The sequence below is a fragment of the Hibiscus syriacus genome, unplaced genomic scaffold (genome assembly GCF_006381635.1).
Source record: "Hibiscus syriacus cultivar Baekdansim isolate YM2019G1 unplaced genomic scaffold, ASM638163v2 tig00111105_pilon, whole genome shotgun sequence".
Classification (NCBI taxonomy): Eukaryota; Viridiplantae; Streptophyta; class Magnoliopsida; order Malvales; family Malvaceae; genus Hibiscus; species Hibiscus syriacus.
In genome coordinates, this window is record NW_024062987.1 from 4,811,184 (window position 1) to 4,835,278 (window position 24,095).

At 36.5% G+C, this 24,095-nt stretch overlaps 2 protein-coding genes across 2 annotated transcripts; both read right to left on the reverse strand.

The window, feature by feature from the left end:
- Positions 1-11,095: 11,095 nt before the first annotated feature.
- LOC120153836 (trihelix transcription factor PTL-like) lies at positions 11,096-12,354 on the reverse strand. Its single transcript, XM_039165708.1, has 2 exons — positions 11,923-12,354; positions 11,096-11,802 (listed from the first exon to the last, which is right to left on the reverse strand). Exons 1-2 carry the CDS (start codon positions 12,318-12,320, stop codon positions 11,097-11,099), a joined length of 1,104 nt encoding a protein of 367 aa, XP_039021639.1. The 5' UTR covers positions 12,321-12,354; the 3' UTR covers position 11,096.
- Positions 12,355-14,793: 2,439 nt separating this feature from the next.
- Positions 14,794-22,961, reverse strand: LOC120153650 (uncharacterized RNA-binding protein C1827.05c-like). The gene is made up of 9 exons (XM_039165560.1): positions 22,834-22,961; positions 22,615-22,729; positions 22,477-22,532; positions 22,027-22,074; positions 21,834-21,931; positions 15,787-15,856; positions 15,569-15,679; positions 14,981-15,042; positions 14,794-14,871 (listed from the first exon to the last, which is right to left on the reverse strand). The coding sequence occupies exons 1-8, from the start codon at positions 22,930-22,932 to the stop codon at positions 14,992-14,994; spliced, it is 648 nt and encodes a 215-aa protein (XP_039021491.1). The 5' UTR covers positions 22,933-22,961; the 3' UTR covers positions 14,794-14,871; positions 14,981-14,991.
- Between the last annotated feature and the right edge of the window lie 1,134 nt (positions 22,962-24,095).

Below are 24,095 nucleotides of genomic sequence, written 5' to 3' on the forward strand. Positions count from 1 at the left end.
TCGTTTATTTTTATTATTTCATATTTCATTAAATCATGGTTCTAAGTTAACAGTAACATATTTTTAATATATGTCTCTGCTTTCAAATAAAGTATGCGTATACATTTCATACAAGCTCCGATATAAAAGATAAAAAAGAGATTTATCTTTGAGTCTTATAATAGTGTCGCAACCGCCTTCCGGTTCGACTTGGGTTAAATGAATTGGAGTCGTCACCGACCATTTTAAAACGAATTTAGGCGGGCCGGGCACCATCTTACCTGATTTGCGTTTTACCAGAAACGTGTCGGGCTCGGGAGTCGGTTACGGTCAAGGAAGGATTAGCACCCTTGAACCGCCCTTTCGGTACCAATTAATTTATCGGTTGTCTTTAATTGCGAGAAATTAAAAACTTAAATTAAAATTTAAAAACCGATTCAGATTACTTACCTTTGATCAGTTGAAAAAGACCCTTAAAAAATGAAAGTGTTAGATTTGTAAAGAAGCGCAAAACCAACTTAAGATAAAAAATGCATAAACACGAAATAAATAAACAACATAAAAAATGATAAAGTCAAATAGAAGGGAACAAAATAAATAGAATGATAAAATAAACAAAAAATAAAATAAAATATATAAAAAAGGACCGAATTGAAATAACCAGAAATCAGAGGGTTAATTTGCGAAATGCAAAAAAGCATAAACGGTGACCAAATTGAATAACTTGAAAATCCAAAGGCCAAATTGCATGTAGTGACCGGATTGTAAAGCGATTAAAACTCTTAGGGATGGCGGAGAGAGTTTAACAATCATATAATTGCACAATGGTCCCCCGTATATAAAAGGTCCAAAAGACCAATGCTCAGTTCATTTCTCCCATTCTCAGAACTCTCATCTCTCCAAACGAGAGAAACACTCTCAGGCTCTTCCTCAGCCAATGGCCGGCCGCAACCCGACACCCCGGCCACTGCGAGCGGCGGCCGGACAAACTGAACCTCAGCAAAATACTCCCTTTAACCCCGTACACCCAAATCCGAGACCTAAAACACCAAAACTTATCCCTACCAGCGTGGATCTAGGTGTAAAGTTTCGATTTTTACCCTTAAACCGTCGGTGTCCCTTCGTTTACCCAAGTTCTTCGGCTTTGTGGTTGGTTCTTTGATATTTTATGTGTGGTTGGGTCTTTTGCGTTTGTGTTGACGTGATATTTTTGGGGTTTTGCTTGCTTGTGTTGATGGCTTTTGTTTACTGTTGGTATCTTGGTTTGATGATGTTTCGTTCCAGAAAATGGTTCTTGGTTTTGTTGTTCTTGCGTTTGTGGTTCTGTCTCGTGTTTGATGTGTTGGTACTGTGGATTCGTTCGTAGTTGGCTGGTAACCCTCCCCCGTACTGCGTTGGTCGTGGGTTTTTTATAACCCCCACCGGCCGTTGGGAGTCCCGACGATCTCGGGATTGTGGTTGGTTGGCCGGGGATTTCGGGATGGGTCAGTCCCGATCCCCTCGGCCGGAAATCTCGGCGACCGGTGTGTGGTGGCGTTCAGGCTTCTGGTAACCTTGATTTGATCTTGACCGTTGGATTGGGTCAGATCCAACGGTCCAAGATCGGCCGCGGCTGATAGCTCTTTGTGGGTTAAACAAACCCTGATTCCCTTGCTATGTTGGTCGTTGATCTCTTTGTTGATCCAACGGTCCCCTGTTGTGTGGCGCTGACATATACTGGAACCCTAATTTGACCTCTGGGCTGGATCAGGCCCGTCTGACTTATTGGACTGTTTGGACCCTGAAAAAAACATAAAAAGAAAATAATAAGAAGAAAATAAATAATAATAATACTGATATAATATAAATTATATAATACATATATTTCAAAAATATTTTTTAAACTATATATTATATTTAAAAAAAGTTTTCAAAACTATATTATATAGTTTTCAAAATGTTTTAAAAAATATTATATAAGTTTTAAAAAACGTTTTTAAAACTATATATATATTTATTCAAAAATGTTTTTAAAACTATATATTATATAATTTATTCAAAAATGTTTTTAAAACTATATATTATATAAGTTTTTAAAATGATTTTAAAACTATATGTTATCCATATTTTCAAAATGTTTTCTTTTTAAAAACTATATATTATATATATATTTTCAAAAACCATTTGCAAACCATATAATATATATAGGTATATATGTATAAAATAATAATAAAAAATATGGACGAAAATTAGTGTCTACAGCTGCCCCTCTTTATCCTTTTTCGTGGAACGAAAAATAGGACAAAGACAAAAAAGACACAAATTTTTCGTTCGGTGGAGTTGAAGAATAACTCCCTGTCGAACTGAGTTGTAGATGGTTCCTCCGTCGTGAAGTCGAGTCCATATTGAAATGATATGGAATTGAAGCTGTAATTCGGAATTTGAATCTGGATGTGGCTTTCTCATTTCCAAATTATAGTCAACTTCGGTCTTCTTCTCGGTTTAAAGATCTGGGTTGGAAAATTCGACTTGAATGTAGTCTCTTGACTCCACCCTGTGGTTGATAGGCCCTCGAGCTGAATAAAATCGAATTCCGAAGGTCTTCGTTGACAAATAGCTTTTCTCGTCTTAAGTTATGCTGCCGAAAAACAGTTTCTTGTCACTAAGGCACGGTTAACCAGGTCTTCTTCTCGACTTGAAAACCTTGATTGCAGCCGGACAGTAGTGTGATTGAGGTATCATCGAGCTGAATAGAGTCGAACTCGATAATTTTATTGACAAATAGCCCTTCTTTCCTTGAGCTATGTTGTAAATGATATGACCCCGAAGTTGAGTGTAATCGAACTCGAAGGTCTTTGGCAGATAGCCCTTCTCGACTTAAGCTATTCTGCAAATGATGTGCCTTGGAGCTGTGCGTAGTCGAACTCAAAGGTATTTGCTAACAGATAACCCTTCTAGCCTTGAGTTATGCTGTAAATGTTATGCCCTTGAAGTGAAGTGTAATCGAACTTAAGGGTCTTTGGCAGATAGCCCTTCTCGACTTAAGCTATTCTGCAAATGATGTGCCTAGGAGCTGAGCGTAGTCGAACTCAAAGGTCTTTGCTAGCAGATAACCCTTCTAGCCTTGAGTTATGCTGTAAATGTTATGCCCTTGAAGCTGAGTGTAATCGAACTTGAGGGTCTTTGGCAGATAGCCCTTCTCGACTTAAGCTATTCTGCAAATGATGTGCCTAGGAGCTGAGCGTAGTCGAACTCAAAGGTCTTTGCTAGCAGATAACCCTTCTAGCCTTGAGTTATGCTGTAAATGTTATGCCCTTGAAGCTGAGTGTAATCGAACTTGAGGGGCTTTGGCAGATAGCCCTTCTCGACTTAAGCTATTCTGCAAATGATGTGCCTTGGAGCTGAGCGTAGTCGAACTCGAAGGTCTTGGTGGCAGGTAGCCCTTCTGGCCTTGAGCTAAGCTGCAAATAGTTTGTTTAAAATGGCTTCCCTTTACGGGTCGAAAACGGTCATGATTCTTCCGGTGGTTCCTCTAAGCTGGTCTGGGAAAACCTACTGATAAATTCTGACAGCCGGATATCTTCCGTCGTGGAATTGAAATCTGGCTTGAAAGTGTTAACTGAAAACATGTTGCTCCTGGTGGGTTTGAACCGAACTAGATTTGATCTGAACTGGTTCTCGAACCCATCTGAAATTGGTTCTGAGATCTGTAGTTATGTAAAGTCGGTTGAGGTGTAGCTTTTTGCTGCTGAGTTACACCATCATTCTTTAAAGGTGCTTGCAAGTCGAGTAACCTTCATCCTGAAGTCGAAGCTTGCCTCTGAAAGCTGCAAAATTATGTACGCTAAAATGATGAATGTGATGCACCTAAGTATGTCTAAGATGCATGCAACATGAGTAAATTATGTGTTATTTCTTGGACGGAGTCTCGTGCTTTGCCTGCCAATCTGGTCCATGGAATCGATCGTGCCCCTCGAGCTTGGGCTTTACAGACATTTCATATCTGAGATTGTTCTGTTTGAAAACGTTTTTCTCCTTTTTCTTGTTTCAGGAGAGAGAAATGATAAAAATGTTGTAAAGTATTGTTCGCAATTGAATCAAATTGTAAATGTGAGTTCAAAAAATATCAAAGGAATCAAGAGCTCTTTTAATGCTTTCAGAGTTACAAATCTTTGACAAATGTTCAAAGGGACGAGTCAGCTTTAGGTTGGCCTCCTTTCTAAGGTTTTTTGCAAAAATGTCATTTTTTAAATATCACAACATGCTTTGGCACTTTAATTGGGTGCGGACAAAATGACGCAACTAGCATGATCAATTACTAGACCTTTTATCTCAGTCCTCTGAAATCTTTCATTTGTTCAAGCTTTGTAGGCTCTTCTAACAAAGGCAGTGCAAAAAATATCGGTCTAAAAATGAAATTCTTGAGTTCTTGTGTGTAGTTAACTATAACAGGTGTTCCTTAACTCCCTTAGTCCAACATTACCGAAAATTTCTATTTTAGATAAATTTCATTTACTTTGCCATTGTCTGGCTAGCAAAATCCATAAAGCCGGGGCGTTCAACCAATTGCTTTAGAGGGACAGCTTAGTATTATAATCACTTTTATCAGGTTTAACTGAAGGGTTCGTCTCATCATAAAGTCTTCAGCCTGACAAAAGCAGTGGAGCAAACACCGAATTGCCAAGTTTTCGAGCAATGTCATGGTTTGAAAGTAATCTACTCATAAGGCCAGGGCTTTCAAGTTTCCTCTATAACCAATTGCCTTAGTGGAATAGCTCAGTTTTACGGATTTAATTTCTTAAGATTGTCAAGAAGAACCTGTTATAGTCTACGTGTTTGTTGAAAGTAAAAAATTTCATCTTTAGAGTTCAATTTTCAAGCAACTGACCTAAACTAGATTCACATACTCGACTCTTTCATTTGTAAAGATCATCATCGTCATTGAACATCTTAAATAAAAAACATAGTAATTGTCATATGCAAATGATGCCCCATGTTGTCCGTACCTTATGAAAGGAAAATTGGTTAATTCCAAGAACGGGGTATGGTGTTTGAGGGTATATTCTGGATAAGGTCAAAGTCCTTGTTTTAAATCATGTTACTTCGTCAAAGATTCGTAACTTTGAACCGTTTACAGAGTTTCTTAATTCAAATGATATGCAAAGAATTGCAAATTTGCAAATATGATCCATTGCTTAACATCTTTTAAAGTAACATAAATTTGATTAAATGTCTTTACAAAATTTGAGAAAAAATGGAAGAAAAACAAAATCAAATAGAATGCCTCAAATGATGAAATGAAATTCCTCACTTGGATGCCCCCAAGTTGTTGAAGTCGATCCAGTTCTGGTTACGCATCTTTTGTACAACCCTCTTGAATGCGTAACAGTTCTCAATTGTGTGCCCTGGGACTCCGCCGTGATATTCACAATACGCATTCTCATTATACCACTTGGGGTATGGGGGCTTCATGGGTTCTACTGGATATGGTGACACCACATGGGTGTCAAGAAGTTGCTGGTAAAGCTCTTTGTAGGTCATGGGAATTGGGTCGAAATGTTCCCTTTCCCTCCTGGAATCTTGTTTAGAAGTACCTAACGGTACAGCTGCAGTTGATTTTGGGCTGGAGATTGTAACACCTTTGCTGGAGTGTTTGATGTTATTAACCTCTCCATCCCTCTCCCTCATAGGAGGCTTCTTACTGGCTTCCCCATCCTTAATCTTGCCTTGCTTTATGGCCGACTCAATCATTTCTCCGGCCATAACCAAGTTTGAAAAGCTTCCTGATGTGATCGCCACCAGATGCCCGAAGTATGGAGTCTTCAGAGTCTGCACGAAAAGTTTCCGGGTTTCCTTTTCATCTAACGGTGGATGAACTTGCACAGCCAAATCCCTCCATTTTTGTGCGTACTGCCTGAAACTCTCGTTATGCTTCTTTTCCATGTTTTGTAGCATAACTCGATCTGGCCTTATGTCATTGTTATGCTTGTATTGTTCCAGGAATGACTTGGCCAGGTCCTTCCAGGTCTTGATATTTGATCGGCTTAGCTGGTTGTACCACCGAATGGCTGAGCCCGACAGACTATCCTGAAAGCAGTGGATCAGGAGTTGGTCGTTTCCTCCATATCCTGTCATCTTTCGGCAGAACATGGTGATGTGAGCGGATGGGCAACTATTCCCGTCAAACTTCTCGAACTCCGGGGACTTAAATTTCGGGGGAAGAACCAAGTCCGGGACTAGACTAAGTTCTGTTGCATCGATTTCATGGTAGTCACGGTCTCCTTTGACTATATTCATTTGGTCCTCCAATTGTTTGATTTTTTCCTCCATCTTCCTCGCTTTTTCCTCTTCGTCCAAATCCGGTATATGGTAATAACCCGGATTGTTCTTAGGGTTAAATACAGAGGACGAGGGCTTTGCTTTTGCAGCAGATGAGTCCCCTCGAAGTTCTGGTAAGATTTCAGGTGAGATGACCACTTGTGGGATAGGTTGTATAGTTACCCCTTCCGATGAACCTGCCCCAGGCACACTGGTCTGTTGTAGGCCAATTAACTTGGCAACGATCTGATCAACCAAGGACTCTTGGTTCTTTGTGATTGTTTCCAGAGTATTTCGACTGTTCTGGTTTATCTTGTCTTCTAGCTCCTTCTGTAGTTTTAACATATTCTCCTCGATTTGTGTAATTCTGGCTTCCATCCTCTTCTTCTTCAAACGAGTGTTATGTGGATGGGGTGTGTCCAATGCTTGAGGCGGTGTATCCAGTATTTGTTCCCTTTGATGAGACATGTTTATGTTAGTTAATGTGAATGCAAAGAAAATAACAAAATGCAAAGAAAATAAGAAATGCAAAATGTCTAAATATATGATGCATGAAATGTTCGAGGCATTGATCCAAAAAAATGTGCCTGTTATTCTGAATAACCCTTATTGGTGACAAAAGTGTTACGTCTGAAGAGACAAAAAACTCTTTTTGATGGTACGAATCTTGTACAGCTTCTGACAAGTTGATTCGTCTTTTTCACTAGTTGAATATCCTGTCGAACCATTCCGGCTCCTTTGGCTAAAATGTGCAAATAATGAGATGGTTGCCCCAAAAAAGATCTCGAAGGACTGCATCTTCGACTTTCACTTTCTACCGAGCTTGTTTCTAACGAAAGTGTCATTGGAGCCCTCCATCGAGAGAAACTATCCAAAGCTTGCTTCTTGAATTCGTCAGTAATGGCATCTAGCTCAGCTAGTGTTTCACTATCTTGTTCTTGTATTTTCGAAAGGAGCGATCGAGTCAGTGACCTTTTCCTCGTATTGCCCCTGCAACTTTGCCTTTGAGTATTCTTTGATCACGGTTGGACTTCTGAGCTTTTTATCTCTTTGTATTATAACCCCTTTGCCCATTAATGCAGATTATTTACGTTTAACAGACACATTTTTGGTGGATCAACACCCCGTTTTAAATGATGCGAATGATAAAAACATAATAAAAGAAGACAAAAAATAAAAGAGTTAGTGAGGTAAATCAAAACAATAATAAAAAAAAATGAAAAATCCTACCCCACATGATATCTACCCCACATGCTTTAATTCCTACCCGGACATGATCTATATCCCGCATGCTAATTTCAAACAAATCCTAACCGCATATTTGTCTAGTTCGCATGCTTTTGAGCCGAAAATAAAGTAGGAAGTAAAACATCCTAGGGTTTGGAATGAGGTTTCGGGGTGGGCTCTAATTCCCTGTACTCTCCCGGTTTAGGTTCTAAAAAGGTACTCGAGTTCTCCTTGCCGGTGCCCCCTTGGGCTTGCCAGACCTTTAGTCCTAAGCCTATTACAAGCTTATATGAACTAAGTTAAACTCGAGAGGAAACATTCCCTTATGCCCATACGGAGAATAAATTCACACGAAGGCATAAGGTATATGAATCCCGAAGGTTACTTGCTAGGCCCATACGGTGAATAAATTCACACGAAGGCGTCGCTTTCGCCCCCACTTAAAAGGGTTCAGAGCTCGGGTACAGAGCCTGAGATAGAAACTTTTCAAAAATCTGAAATCATTGAAAAAATGTTAGTACAACTATTTATTTGAAAAATAATCAAAGGTAAATAATTGGAACCGAATAAATAAATTAAAATTTAAACTTACAATTTTCGCATAAAAAGACAACCGGAAATTAATTCTGGCCTGACTCACTTACCTGTCCCCAGCGGAGTCGCCAAGCTGTCGGAACCGTCTTTCGGTAGGGCCCGGAATTGGGCTTCGACTTGGGTTAAATGAATTGGAGTCGCCACCGACCATTTTAAAACGAATTTAGGCGGGCCGGGCACCATCTTACCTGATTTGCGTTTTACCAGAAATGTGTCGGGCTCGGGAGTCGGTTACGGTCAAGGAAGGATTAGCACCCTTGAACCGCCCTTTCGGTACCAATTAATTTATCGGTTGTCTTTAATTGCGAGAAATTAGAAACTTAAATTAAAATTTAAAAACCGATTCAGATTACTTACCTTTGATCAGTTGAAAAAGACCCTTAAAAAATGAAAGTGTTAGATTTGTAAAGAAGCGCAAAACCAACTTAAGATAAAAAATGCATAAACACGAAATAAATAAACAACATAAAAAATGATAAAGTCAAATAGAAGGGAACAAAATAAATAGAATGATAAAATAAACAAAAATAAAATAAAATATATAAAAAAGGACCGAATTGAAATAACCAGAAATCAGAGGGTTAATTTGCGAAATGCAAAAAAGCATAAACGGTGACCAAATTGAATAACTTGAAAATCCAAAGGCCAAATTGCATGTAGTGACCGGATTGTAAAGCGATTCAAACTCTTAGGGATGGCGGAGAGAGTTTAACAATCATATAATTGCACAATGGTCCCCCGTATATAAAAGGTCCAAAAGACCAATGCTCAGTTCATTTCTCCCATTCTCAGAACTCTCATCTCTCCAAACGAGAGAAACACTCTCAGGCTCTTCCTCAGCCAATGGCCGGCCGCAACCCGACACCCCGGCCGCTGCAAGCGGCGGCCGGACAAACTGAACCTCAGCAAAATACTCCCTTTAACCCCGTACACCCAAATCCGAGACCTAAAACACCAAAACTTATCCCTACCAGCGTGGATCTAGGTGTAAAGTTTCGATTTTTACCCTTAAACCGTCGGTGTCCCTTCGTTTACCCAAGTTCTTCGGCTTTGTGGTTGGTTCTTTGATATTTTATGTGTGGCTGGGTCTTTTGCGTTTGTGTTGACGTGATATTTTTGGGGTTTTGCTTGCTTGTGTTGATGGCTTTTGTTTACTGTTGGTATCTTGGTTTGATGATGTTTCGTTCCAGAAAATGGTTCTTGGTTTTGTTGTTCTTGCGTTTGTGGTTCTTTCTCGTGTTTGATGTGTTGGTACTGTGGATTCGTTCGTAGTTGGCTGGTAACCCTCCCCCGTACTGCGTTGGTCGTGGGTTTTTTATAACCCCCACCGGCCGTTGGGAGTCCCGACGATCTCGGGATCGTGGTTGGTTGGCCGGGGATTTCGGGATGGGTCAGTCCCGATCCCCTCGGCCGGAAATCTCGGCGACCGGTGTGTGGTGGCGTTCAGGCTTCTGGTAACCTTGATTTGATCTTGACCGTTGGATTGGGTCAGATCCAACGGTCCAAGATCGGCCGCGGCTGATAGCTCTTTGTGGGTTAAACAAACCCTGATTCCCTTGCTATGTTGGCCGTTGATCTCTTTGTTGATCCAACGGTCCCCTGTTGTGTGGCGCTGACATATACTGGAACCCTAATTTGACCTCTGGGCTGGATCAGGCCCGTCTGACTTATTGGACTGTTTGGACCCTGAAAAAAACATAAAAAGAAAATAATAAGAAGAAAATAAATAATTATAATACTGATATAATATAAATTATATAATACATATATTTCAAAAATATTTTTTAAACTATATATTATATTTAAAAAAAGTTTTCAAAACTATATTATATAGTTTTCAAAATGTTTTAAAAATATTATATAAGTTTTAAAAAACGTTTTTAAAACTATATATTATATAATTTATTCAAAAATGTTTTTAAAACTATATATTATATAATTTATTCAAAAATGTTTTTAAAACTATATATTATATAAGTTTTTAAAATGATTTTAAAACTATATGTTATCCATATTTTCAAAATGTTTTCTTTTTAAAAACTATATATTATATATATATTTTCAAAAACCGTTTGCAAACCATATAATATATATAGGTATATATGTATAAAATAATAATAAAAAATATGGACGAAAATTAGTGTCTACAAATAGTTCATTCCAACTCTTGTTACCATACCAAAATATTATTTTTAAATCCACAAAACATTAAAACATCAAACTGTAATTTCTCTAAAAAAAACACTTGAAAGCACGATTCTTTGTTTCAACAACGTACTGCTCGTAGGGATCTTGCGATCTCCTTTTGATCAGATTACCCATTAATGCATATGATTCCATATAACTATTCAAATGATATTAATAGACTATTTGAACACATGCAATGAATACCATATTAGTCTCTATCAAATGATTCTTTCTTTTAAAGTCATAAATCAAATGTAGATTTTAGAAATAAAAGTATACACTGCATCAATACAATTAGACAAAACACCAACAATCTTCCTTAATTTAAGTATTTTCTAAACAACAGCTCCCGCTACTCTTATTATAAATAAATGCAAAGAAATTAAATACAAAATTCAATGTCTCTTGATGAGAAATACACCGGAATTTCATCAACGTACGATACTCTGATCTGATTGCAGGAAAAGATGTTCAAAAATAAACTTGAAAAAAAGAAAACAGACTCGATTCAAGGATAGATAGATATATACGACCGCTCTTTCATCTGATTTATGAAAATAAATAATTCCTAAAAAAACTATGTAAATAAATAAAACCTTATCAACTAAACCCTTAACCAAAGTGTTTCAAGAAATTAGTAAGGCAATACAAATTCAAAGGAAGAATTTAAATTCGAATTTTGAGACTAAATTGTTTTGTTAGGAGGGATAAACATGAACAGTAACTAGGCACGAAAGTTTCAAGCTCTAGCTAATGAGTTAATTTAATATTAAAATCAACCAATCCTTGATGCTCAAAGCTAACTTTATGTTTCAATTTCTTCCCATGGGATTGTAATACCAAGGTGCAGTATTTTCCTGAAATCTTGGTTCCACTTGTAGTCCTTTCCCTGTAAACTTCTCAAGAACTTCCATGAAAGCAGCATCACGAGCTTCAACCCAACCTCTCTCCTTGACCCAGAATTTGTGTTCCTTATCAAACAAAGCAGCCTCTTCTCTCCTCCATTCTTCCTCTTTGGATATCCTCTCTTGCTCTTTATCTTCAATGGCCTTCAACATTCTCTCCAGCAAAAAATCTTGTGAGTCCATCAACTTTTTCATCTGTGACTCCACCAGCTCCTTCACCTTCGTTTTCCATCCCTTCTTATCAATGGCTGAAACATCGCCATCGTGGCCATTGTTTTCGGACGACGATGAAGTCTCGATTTCAGATGCATCGGAGAAACTAAGGCTGCCGCTTGGTTTCTCTTCCTGCAAGGAACAATATTGCTGACAATTCCCTTGGTTCATTGTGTTGTTTGAAAACTGACAAAGATGAGTCCTTTGGGAAAAGTTGGCTGAACTTTGATTTCTTGTTTCACCGTAAAGGAGTTCGAGTTGTCGGAAGAATCTGTAATTTTTGCCATCTTGTCTCCCAGCTTTACGTTGCTTGGTTTTCTTGTAGTATTTGTAGAGGTTCTCGAATTTCTCTCTACATTTCTTCCCACTTCTCTGGTACCCATATTCCTCCGCCATTATTCTATAACTCAAGGTATACAACAAAAAAATCAAACACGTGAAAAAACCCTAAAAGCTAACACAAATCTTAAAACCAAAAACAAACCCTAGTTTCAGAATTTAAACCAAAAGAAGAATATACCTAGATACTTCATCCCACAATGGTCCTTTTTGATTGGCCTCCTTGAACTTGGAATCGAGTCTGATTCTGATCTCAAGCAGAGTGAGAGTCTCTTGCCTCGGCCATCGGCTGTTTCCACCATTGATATTCGTATTTCCCATTTCAACTCCGTATAGTGTTGCACAAGGACCAGAAGCTGAACCACTCGATAAATGATCATGGCCGAACCTAAGCAAACCGCTGGGCATTGCCATCCCGGAGTTCAACATGAAGGGTTCATGATGGTATGGAGTTAATGGAGCCATGTTTATATGAGCTAAGAATGGTACAGAAGGTTGAGGCAGGGTCGCCGGTGAATGGGTTGTCGTAGATAGCGACCGCCGGAGTTCGGGCAGGCCGTTCTGGTCTCCCATTTCCATCAGGTTATCGTAGAGTGAAAATGAGTGATTCTATTCTGAATGGGAAGAGAGAGTGAAAGGAGAGATTTTGTTTTCTTTTTTGATTTTTTCAATTGGGAGACAGGATCCGAGTCTACCGCAACTTTCATCACTTGAGCTTTTCTGTCTGTCTCTCTCTCTCTCTCTCTCTCTCTCTCTCTCTCTCTCTCTCTCTCTCTCTCTCTCTCTCTCGGGTAATAGAATTGTGGAAAGTATACGTAAATTCAGAGCCAATGAGATGTCGAAAAATATCCAACCATTGCACGAGGACGGATGAAAGAGCCAGAAAACTGATCAAAGGACGCGTGTTGCAGTGCTTTCTATTTGTTTTTTGACCCACCATGTGCAGGCAATGACTCTTCCACATTATCGAAAACACAAATTATTTAAATAAAGTGCTAAAGTGCAGAAAACGTCCCCCACCTATAAGACAATGCTTTTTAATTCTCCTAATTATTAAAAGTTATAAACTAATCCTCTAATTATTGAGCATTGCTTTATTGAGTCATTTGACTATTAAAAGTTATAAAATGATTATTTGACTATTCATATGTTCCAATCTCGTCAATTTTTATTAAAAATTTGATGACGATATGAGTTGTACGTTAGCATATAATATGAGATATGATAGTCGTTTGAGATTTTAGGATCATATTTTATCATATCACAATTAGTAGGTTAACCTCCAACTCAAAATGCCGACAAATCTTAATATAAAATGATAAGTCTAGAACATATGAATAGTCGTATGATAATTTTGTAACTTTTAATAGTCATGGGACTCAACAAAATAATATTGTATAGTCAATAGACCATATTAAAAACTTTAATAGCCGGTGACTCAATAAAATAGTATCATATAACCGATGACCATTTATGTACTACCTAAGGTATATTTAATTTAATGATACTTAAGGTGCTTATTTAAAAAAAATCAATTATGATTTTAAAATTTCTTTTCACTCAACTCTTAAAGAAAAAAATTAATATGAACTTTTAACATATATAATTAAATGTTGATATTTTAAGAAATTGACATTAAGATTTCTAGTGTTAGCGTAATAATATATAATAGATGATGATGTGATAGATAGACTTAATTTATTTTTTTTAATTAAATTCAAGGCATAATTATTTATAAATTTTTTTTTGAAGGTTTATTCAAGTTTTTAGAAAAAATAAGAATTATTTTAATTTAATATATATACATAACTAATATAAAAATATTAAAAATAAAAAATAAATTACTAAAAAATAAAAATACTAAAAATATAAAAAGTAAAAATGTATTATAACCTACAAAATAATGAATTACTAAAAAATAATACTAAAAATATATATTACATAAAATATATACATATAACATATAAACATACACAAATTAAATATATTCTTATGGTCGAATTAACAAAATCAACATAATTGTAATTTTGTATACATTCAACAATCACTACAAATGAATACATTTTCATATCATACTAAAAATGCTTTTACTATTATCCAATCATATCATTAACATTTATACAAAATATCCTTACTAGATCAATTGAAATTAGAGATGGTAACTTGCCGTTGAGTTGGGCTTTTGATCAATCCGATTTGATTTGAAAATATATGTTCTCCATATGAATTCGACCCAACCGAACACAAAATAATATATAAAATAAGAACTTAATTAAAAAAATAATAGAGAGCGCATATTATTGCAATTACCCATAAATTTATTTGAAGAAATTACACTATTATCTCTAGATCGTATCCAGGCGGAGTTTTTAACCCTCCACCAAACTTTACAAAATCCTTTACAAAATTTGATCGACTCGATCCAAATTTAATTTTTTAAAAAGAAATATGACCCTGTCAATTTGGTTCAAGTTGCCATCCTTTATTGAAATTGACATATTTTACATCTAAATAATTAATATTTTATCTATTTTTAAAAGCAATCAAGCGACCCAATGATCAAAAGAAATGTTTTCTTAAAGATCTCAAGTACGAACAACTACCTCGAACAACTACCTCTATAGAATGTGTATTATCATCGAATAAGAGAATTTATGAATATTCAAAAGTTAAACGCAATTCAACTTACCATAGTTTTTAAACAAGTACACGAACATTTCGGTTTGATTTTCAATTTGGTGAACTTTTTCTTCTCAGCCCTAACTATTACTTTACCAAGTGTTAAATGTGTGCTAAACAAAAGCATAGATCATTTGTACATCGTAATAACTGATATCTTTGCTTTTGGATGGTGAGCATTGGCATCTATCCAAAGCAGCGGCATAAGCTTTTGGCTCACTAGGGTCCCTTCCCTTCAATTTTATGCCATAAATAAACATGCAGAAAGAAAACAAAATATTTTGATTCCAACAAGGGTCTTACAGGATCCAACATTTTAAATGTAAAAATTCCTTCCTGGTTATAAAGCTTGCTTGTAAACACCACTACAACATTAAACTGCAAATTTGAGCTCCTCAGGACAAAGTGTTGTGCAAGCCATTGACTTCATAGTTCACCATTTGTATTAAAGCTGTCGGCATTAAATTTTAACAATTAGAAACTTTCCTAAAACCAAATCCAAATTGTTTCAGCTCGCTAAAATAAAATACCATGGATTCAACAGAATAAAGCATATCTACCTTATCAGTGCCTACTCTTCATCAAACTTTATCTTCTTCGGTGCAAGCTGAACACTGCCCACCTGCAAAAACTAGCACATGCAAGCGACACAATATTGGAAAATCTTGTGATTGATCAAATTAGAATTACAGACAGAGATGCAATATTTGGGCTTTTGGCACTTGGCAGACTACGAAGTTATATCACAAACAGCCAAACTACACCCATAACAATGGTGGTTGTCACAGCTAAAATAGAGGAAGTGCATGGTTAAAATACCCCTTCAACTAAAATAGTAAACCACATCTTCAATTAAATGGAAGATTGCATTAAATATTAGATTGCTCTCCCTTCATAATAAGTAAATCATCCTTCCAAAAGGGAAGGAAAAGAAGCATACCAAAATCTAAAACAGGATAAATGTCAAGTTCTTTGTCCATGTTCATCTTCCATGTCAAATCCATGAAGGATTGGACTAAAGTAAATTAGCTCTAAGCAAGTGCTATAATACTAAATGATCAATCATCTTCAAACTATGTTTTCCTAAAGATTGTCCGATTTCAGCGATACAGACTAAAGCAAGTAAAGATTCAGATGCATATTCTTACAATTTCTGGGCACTCGTAATCAATGCCAGCAGCCTCTATCCTCTTTCTACGCCTTGCATAGTGTTTTAGGATCTTCTCCACAAACTTTTTATGCTCTTCTAATGTTCTTACCTGTACAGCCAAACATAAGTTTTTTTTTCCTTCGAAAAAGAATCAAACAAATCAACTAGCCATTTAAACAAAAATATGCCAGACAAGTTCCCTAATATGATGATTACCTTATTATGCTTCTTTCGTTCGATTTGCACATAGTCCACAGGCTTGTATTTATAATTGAAACCTCTCCATCTGTATACCAAAGAACACAGAAAGGCCAATTTATCAAAAAATGCACAGAAAATGGCAGCAGTAATAATCAGATATCACCTGACAAGCTACCTTCCAATTCTATAATTTGCTTGGTGGGCCGATGTATATACAAATAAATTACAGTAAATAAAGCATAACGTCTGCATGATTATGTTATGTTTCCGGGTCAAATAAGAGAGAATTTTAGGGATTTAAGAAGTGTAGAGAGAAATAGATACAGAAAACTTGTAATTCATTCATATGATAACCCTTAAAGGATTGGTACACATTATTTATACTCAGTACCATCTGTCATAATAGCAATCTAACAAAATAACGGTTTGAAGATGACTCACCCTCCAAACATCTCTCCTAAAATGATTCTATCCAGCAAGCCCAACATAGAAGCCCACCTGAACTCATATGGGTTGAGTATTAAAACCCATTATCCTTTCCTTTGCCCAAGTCTTCAATACCGTCTCATACTCTTCCTTTTTTCCCCGATTCCAATCCCCAATTCCTCAAATAGGATCTCAATCCCTAGCATCCCTCTCAATCTCTAACTTCATTCGATCTTCCCCTAATTGCTGCTGTGATTTCCTAATTCTTCCCTTCACCATTTCCCCCAAATCAACACTATCCAACCCTAACTTTCCTGTCATCATAACAATACCCCCTTCTCCAGGCGATTCTTGTCCCCAAGGATCGAACTGAGGAAATTATTGTCTCAGTACGATATAATCCTCCCATGTTGCTTCATTTGATCCCATATTTGTCCACTGAATGAGCAGTTGAATGACTGCTCGATTCTGTCTTGTAACCACTCGCTGATCCAAAACTAGGGCTGGATAAATCTTCAGTTGTCCATCTGAAGCGACCTCTGGAGGATCGATCGAGATAAGTCCTTTGTCTCCTACTTTCTTCTTAAGTAAACTGACATGAAAAACTGGATGTATCTTTGAATTTGCTGGCAACTCCAGTTTATAAGCAACCTGACCCACTCTCTGTTGTATCTTGTAGGGTCCAAAATAGCGAGCAGCAAGCTTCAAATTTTGTCTTAGGGCTAGTGATGTTTGTCTGTATAGCTGGAGCTTCAGGTAAACTTCATCACCAATTTGAAATTCCCTATCTGTTCGATGTTTGTCACTCATTTGCTTCATTCTATTGGTAGCTTTAAGTAATTGCTCTCGTAGTTATGCATTTAACGGTTCCCTGTGCTGCATAACATTCTGCACTGCCTCCACTCTAGAATCTGTTGTCCATGTCACATTAGGAGCTTTATATCCATATAAAGCTTCAAATGGTGTCATTTGAAGAGCAGAGTGGTAATTAGTATAGTACCACCACTCAGCTTGAGCTAACCATTTGGACCAAGTCTTTGGTTTCAAAAAACACATACACCTTAAATATTGTTCTAAACACTGATTCAACCTCTCTGTCTGGCCATCTGTCTCAGGATGATAGGCAGTACTGAATAAAGTAGTTGACCCCAATTGCTTCATTAATTCTTGCCAAAACAGACTAGTAAAAGACTTATCCCTATCAGATATAGCCACCTTAGGAGGACCATGTAACTTGTAAACCTGATCAAGATAAACTCTAGCAACCTCCACTACTGTATAAGGATGAGATATTGGCATAAAATGAGCATATTTAGTGAATTTATCAATCACCACCAAAATGCAATTATATTTTGTTGAAACTGGCAAACCTTCAATGAAGTCCATTGTAATCACTTCCCAAGCATTGTTTGGAACTGCAATAGGCTGTAATAATCCTGGTTTAAAAACATGTTCTATTTTTGTTCTCTGACACACATCACTGCTGTATATGTTCCTGAACTTGAACTTTCATCCTTGGCCAGAAAAAATAAGACTTAATTTTCTGATAAGTAGCTTGAATGCCTGAGTGACCTCCTTGTGGTGAATCATGCAAAGCCTCAATTATATTCTGCCTCAATTCCCCTCTACTGCCCACATAAATTCTATTTTTGAAATGCAAAATTCCTTTCAATAATTTCCAGTCTTGTAATTCATTTGGATTAATAACCAGAATAGGAATTTTTGCTTGGGCTATAACATCTTCTTCATAACTCTTTTCAATATCTTGTATCCAAGTAGGAGTTATAACAGTAACTCCCATTTGAACAAACTCACCAGAATCCATTTGCTGTCTAGAGAGTGCATCTGCAGCTTTGTTAGACTTACCCTTTCTGTACTGAATAATATAATCCAACCCTAATAACTTTGTAAGTCCCTTCTTCTGGATAGTTGTAGTTAACTTCTGATCAAGTAAGTATTTTAAGGATTTATGGTCTGTTTTAATGACAAAAGATCCACTCTCCAAATAATGCTTCCAATGTGAAACTGCCATCAAAATGGCCAAATACTCCTTCTCATAAATTGAAAGATCTGCATGCTTAGGACCCAAAGCTTTACTCAAATATGCTATAGGCCTCCCTGCTTGAGAAAGAACAGCTCCAATCCCTTTAGAACTAGCATCAGTTTCCAGAAAAAATTTCTGCTCAAAATTAGGCAAAGCCAACACAGGAGCATTACACATAACTTTCTTTAGCTTTTCAAAAGTTGTTATGGCTTCCTCTGACCAACAAAACCCATCCTTTTTCAACATATTAGTGAAGGGCTTACTCAGTTCTCCATATCCTCTTATGAATTTCCTATAGTAACCAGTTAATCCAAAAAATCCTCTTAAAGCTTTCAAATTCTTAGGCAAGGGCCACTGTTGTATAGCTTTAATTTTGTTAGGATCTGTTGCCACCCCATCAGCTGATATTAAATGCCCTAGATATTCCACTTGTTGCTGTCCAAAGAAGCACTTACTCCTTTTAGCATATAACATGTTTTTCAACAGAACCTCCAATACAATTCTTAAATGTTGTTTATGCTCTGCCAAGCTAGGACTATAAATCAATATATCATCAAAAAATACAAGAACAAACTTCCTTAAATATGCTCCAAACAAGTCATTCATTAAAGCTTGAAAAATAGCTGGAGCATTAGTAAGACCAAAAGGCATTACTTTAAACTCATAGTGTCCTTGATGAGTCCTAAAAGCAGTTTTATGAATATCTTCCTCCTTGATTATAATTTGCCAATATCCCGACCTCAAATCAATTTTTGAAAAGAACACAGCCCCATTCAATTCATCTAACAAATCCTCCACTATAGGAATAGGAAACTTATTTTTTACTGTAGCAGAATTAAGTTTCCTATAATCCACACAAAATCTCCAAGTTCCATCTTTCTTCTTTATAAGTAAACATGGAGAAGCAAAAGGGCTTTTACTCACCTGAATAATAGAGGAGGACAGCATTTCAGTAATTTGTTTCTCAACTTCAGCCTTATGATGATGAGCAAATCTATAAGGTCTCAGGTTTACTGGTGGTGTCCCCTGTTTAAGTATAATTGCATGATCATGTTGCCTACTAGGAGGCATTCCCCTTGGTTCTTCAAAAACTTCTTTAAACTCTTCTAGGAGTTCTTGTAATGGTAGAGGAACTAAGTTATCTTCCACTTCAGCACTTAGCAAATAAAGCTCCCCACTTAGTTCAGTGTCTTTTTCTGCTAACTTTTGTAATTTTTCTCCCGTGATGGATCTGAGTAAGGGTAGTTTTTGAGACCCTTTTATAACCACAGTTTCTCCATCTTTCTCAAAACTGATGGTTTTAGTTTTAAAATCCATCATTATAGGGCTAAATACTTCCATCCAATCTACCCCCAAGACCATATCACTACCTCCCAGAGATAACACTCTGAAATCATGCTGGAAATCATAACCCTGCATCTTCCAACTCACCTTATTGCTTCTAGCCGTACTAAACAGTTTCTCCCCATTAGCTACTGTAATAACTAATGGTTGGGTATGCACCAATTCAACCCTTCTTTGGCCATTGAGGAGTTACAAAACTATGAGTGCTACCACTGTCAATTAGCACATTAATAGGTTTTCCCTTGATAAAACCTTGAATCCTCAAAGTAGTATGTCCCACGCTCCCTGTAATTGCATTTATAGAAATTTCCAGAATTTCTTTAGCTTGATCTTCTACCTCTCTATTCTCTTCTTCTGTTAAACCCTGTACAACAGAATCAATAGGTTCCTCTTCCTCCATACAATTCAGCTGTCTAACTTTGCACTGATGCCCTGGAACAAATTTTTCTCCACATTTAAAGCACAAATTGTTGGCTCTCTTGTATTCCAACAAATTCTGTTTTTGATTAGTATTAGGAGGAACTGACTTAGGTAAGAAACTCCTATTGCCACTGTTCTGTTGACTGTTTTGAAGGAGTATAAGACAAAAATTTACTAGGAGATTTGTACTTCTTTCCTTCAATCTCATTAGCTAACTCATATAGTTTAGCTTGCCTATAAGCTTCAGCTAAGTTCTTAGGCTCCAACACTTTCACCTTATGTTTTAATTCCTCCTTCAGACCACTAATAAAGCTGGACACAAAATAATTCTCCCCCAACTGCATGTTCTGTTGCAACAAATAAGGCCTTAATTCTTCAAACTTTTCTTGATACTCCTCCACACTCCCCTTCTGCATCAACTTATTGAATTCTTCAATAATATCAGAATAATTTCTATCACAAAATCTGTGACACAAATCAACCTCAAATTCATGCCATGTCACTTTATTCTTCTGCATAATGTACACATCAAACCACGTCTCAACCTTCCCAACTAAATACATAGCAGTTATTTCCAGTTTCTGCTCCTCATGTATTCCGAACAGATTAAAAAATTTCTGACATTTCCTGACCCAACCCCTCGGATTATTGCCTTCAAACAATGGTAATTCCACTTTTGGTCTAGGTAATACAGAACTAGGATTCCCAAAAGGGGTTTTACAATAGTTTCTAGTATCAACATGCTTATCTCCTCCCCCCTTACTCTCACTAGAACTACCCATAATCTTCTCTTCTTGCATCTTCTGATTAAAAATTTGAGGTCCAGTAAACCCCACAGGTTTAGCAGCTAATATCCCCAGCTCATTAGGTTGAAAAGTATACTTCTCATGCTCACTAAGAACCGTAATCAAACATGGTTGTTTACCTCCATTTTTGTTCTGTTTTTCAGCTACTGTTGGTTGACTCTTCACTGACTTAGGTGAATCTTTCTCCTCAGCTGCTTGATTGACCAGCTGTAGGATCCTCTGTAAATACCCCCCTGTTTTCAGTCATTCCATCCTCCAATTCTTGAATCCTCCCTTCCAGCTCTTCTTTCTGCTCCGCCCACCAAGAAGGTAAAGTCTCCTCCTTAGCCTCCACTGCTGATTGTTCTGGTACTTCTGTGATTCCAGTTTTTTTTTCATTTTTCTTGTCTTTCCCAGCGTGAAAAATTGCTTTTGGATCACTAAAACTCAGCTCTGATACCAATTTGTTATGTTTCCGGGTCAAATAAGAGAGAATTTTAGGGATTTAAGAAGTGTAGAGAGAAATAGATACATAAAACTTGTAATTCATTCATATGATAACCTTTAAAGGATTGGTACACATTATTTATACTCAGTACCAGCTGTCATAACAGCAATCTAACAAAATAACCGTTTGAAGATGACTCACCCTCTAAACATCTCTCCTAAAATGATTCTATCCAGCAAGCCCAACATAGAAGCCCACCTGAACTCATATGGGTTGAGTATTAAAACCCATTATCCTTTCCTCTGCCCAAGTCTTCAATACCGTCTCATACTCTTCCTTTTTTCCCCGATTCCAATCCCCAATTCCTCAGATAGGATCTCAATCCCTAGCTTCCCTCAATCCCTAACTTCATTCGATCTTCCCCTAATTACTGCTGTGATTTCCCAATTCTTCCCTTCACCATTTCCCCCAAATCAACACTATCCAACCCTAACTTTCCTGTCATCATAACAGATTAAAACCAAGCACTATAAATTTTCTGAAAAACATGATCGGACAGGAAACTGACGTTATTGAAAAGTAACTCATTGCTTACAATCTTGGATGAACATGCTCAGGAGGAATAATATGGACTTGCAAGAGATGCTCAAACAACATATAATTATGCATACAATCAGCTACAACTTCAGCCACCTACAGCCAACAAGAATTATTGTCAAAAACCAAAATCACGAAAAGCATAATTTTATTAGACATCAAATAACAGAAACTGTCTATGAGTCTATGACCTGTGGATTCTCAAATTCGATGAAACCATAGTGCTTTGATTTTCCTGTCTGTTAAGCATCAATGAAAGATTGCAGAAGAGAGAAAGCAAACACTTGGTAATTATATTGTGAAATGTTAGTAAACAATAAAAACCTTGAAATGACAACATTATATCTATCAGATACCATATTCAATTAAACAGCAGAGAAATTCACAAACTTCAATCATGAAATTTCAGAACCAAAGAAGCTACAACTCTAATATTCAATCGTTATTAAAAATCAAACAAGGGTAGGCATTTAACGCCCAACAACATATAAGGTCCTCATTCTAAAGCATTTTTCCCAAAATGTACTCACAAATAAAAGAAACCCCCCTGTGATCCATGAATGCAAATATGCTAACAAAAACAGAAATGTAAACGGATGCACATAACAGTGAAATTGACGCAATTGCTTAAGAGTTAAGACCTTTTTATTTCTTGCGATTCTCAATCTCTTAATGGCACCAAACTGCTTAAAATAAGCTGCAAGAAAATACACAGTTATCAATAATTTAAAAAAAAAGCTTATGCAACTATTCCCTTCTTTTATGCAAAATTCATTTACCTTCCATTTCTTTCTCATAAAAACCGTGTGGTATTCGACCAATATATAAGACAGTAGCTTTGTTTTGTAGGGGTTTGGTTTCTGGAATCTCAAGCGATGGATCGCCTTCCAATGGCTTTTATTCACATATATATGGAGCAATCAAACCCAGTTTAGGGTTACAAAAAGCAAGGAAAAATCAAATCAGATAAAAAATTAATTCTAATAACAAAAACATACTAGGAAATCCGAAGATGCAGTTTTGGAATCAGAATTCAGAAATTGAGAAGAAGCCTTCTTTAAAGCTTTCTTCGACGCTTTCCTCACCTTTGCCCCCATCTACTCAAAACCCTTAGTTTTTTTTTCTTTTTTCCTGAGGCTGCTGTTTTTGGAAAGGAAAAAAATATGCTTATAACTAAAACCCTACCACAGGAGCTGCCGGGAAAGATATGTGTGTGTATATATACCAGGCTAAGTTTCATGAGCCCTATACTACATTTTATTAAGGTTCAAGCCCATTAATACTTCGGGCCTTAATTTATTCTCAGTTCTTCCATGTCTTCTACAATTATTTTGGGTTGATTTAGGGATGAATATTTCTTCATAATGTAATGAGTTTTAACCTGATCCGCGTATTTGAAAATTTGTGTTTAGTTAAGTTTTTTTAAAGTTTAGTTTAGGTTTTTTTAAGAGTGAAGTTAGGTGAAATTTTAATTTTGGATGAAAAATATTCTGATTCGATCTAATGTAATATTATAATTATTATTTATATAATTAAGGATAATTATAATAATACTTATTCTTTATATTATTTTTTCAAATTATATCATTATTTTATTTAATAAAAATAAATTATATATATGTTGGTTGAGTATGAGTTTTGACCTTAAAATCGGATTGGATCTCAAATCGAGTGGAACTCTTCTAAACCAAAATAATGTTTAATTTTCGGGTCAGTTTTAGATATACTAAAAACCCAACCCATCTATGACTGTCCCTAATTATATTGGATTTGAAAATACATTAATATAAAACTAACAATAATAAATACTTTTTTTTAAGTATACGAGTAATTTTGTTTGAAGGGTAATGTAATAATCCCAGAATCAATCAGTACAATTATCAAATACTAATTCATATGGAAAATCAAGAATTTTTCTTTCAAATACAAGCGAAATCTTGCATTGCTCATTATTTGGCACAAAAACCTTTCCAAACCCTTTTTACACGAAAACAAACCAGCAAGTATCTATATTTCCTCATCATATACAGCACATGAAAGATCTTCCTGCGATGGGGAACTCAGGGAAGTCGTTTCATGGACAGACTGTTCTTCTCATTCGTACCGAATGTTTCTCCATTGTATGTAGACCAAAAGGAAAGTCCACCCTTGTGTGGCATGTAATACTCGAAGCAGGTTTCGGAAAATCTGAGCCGCTGCCTTGGTATGCTCATTGACCTTGCATTCGCTTTTGCAGATTCTGTTGCAGCCATATATGTTG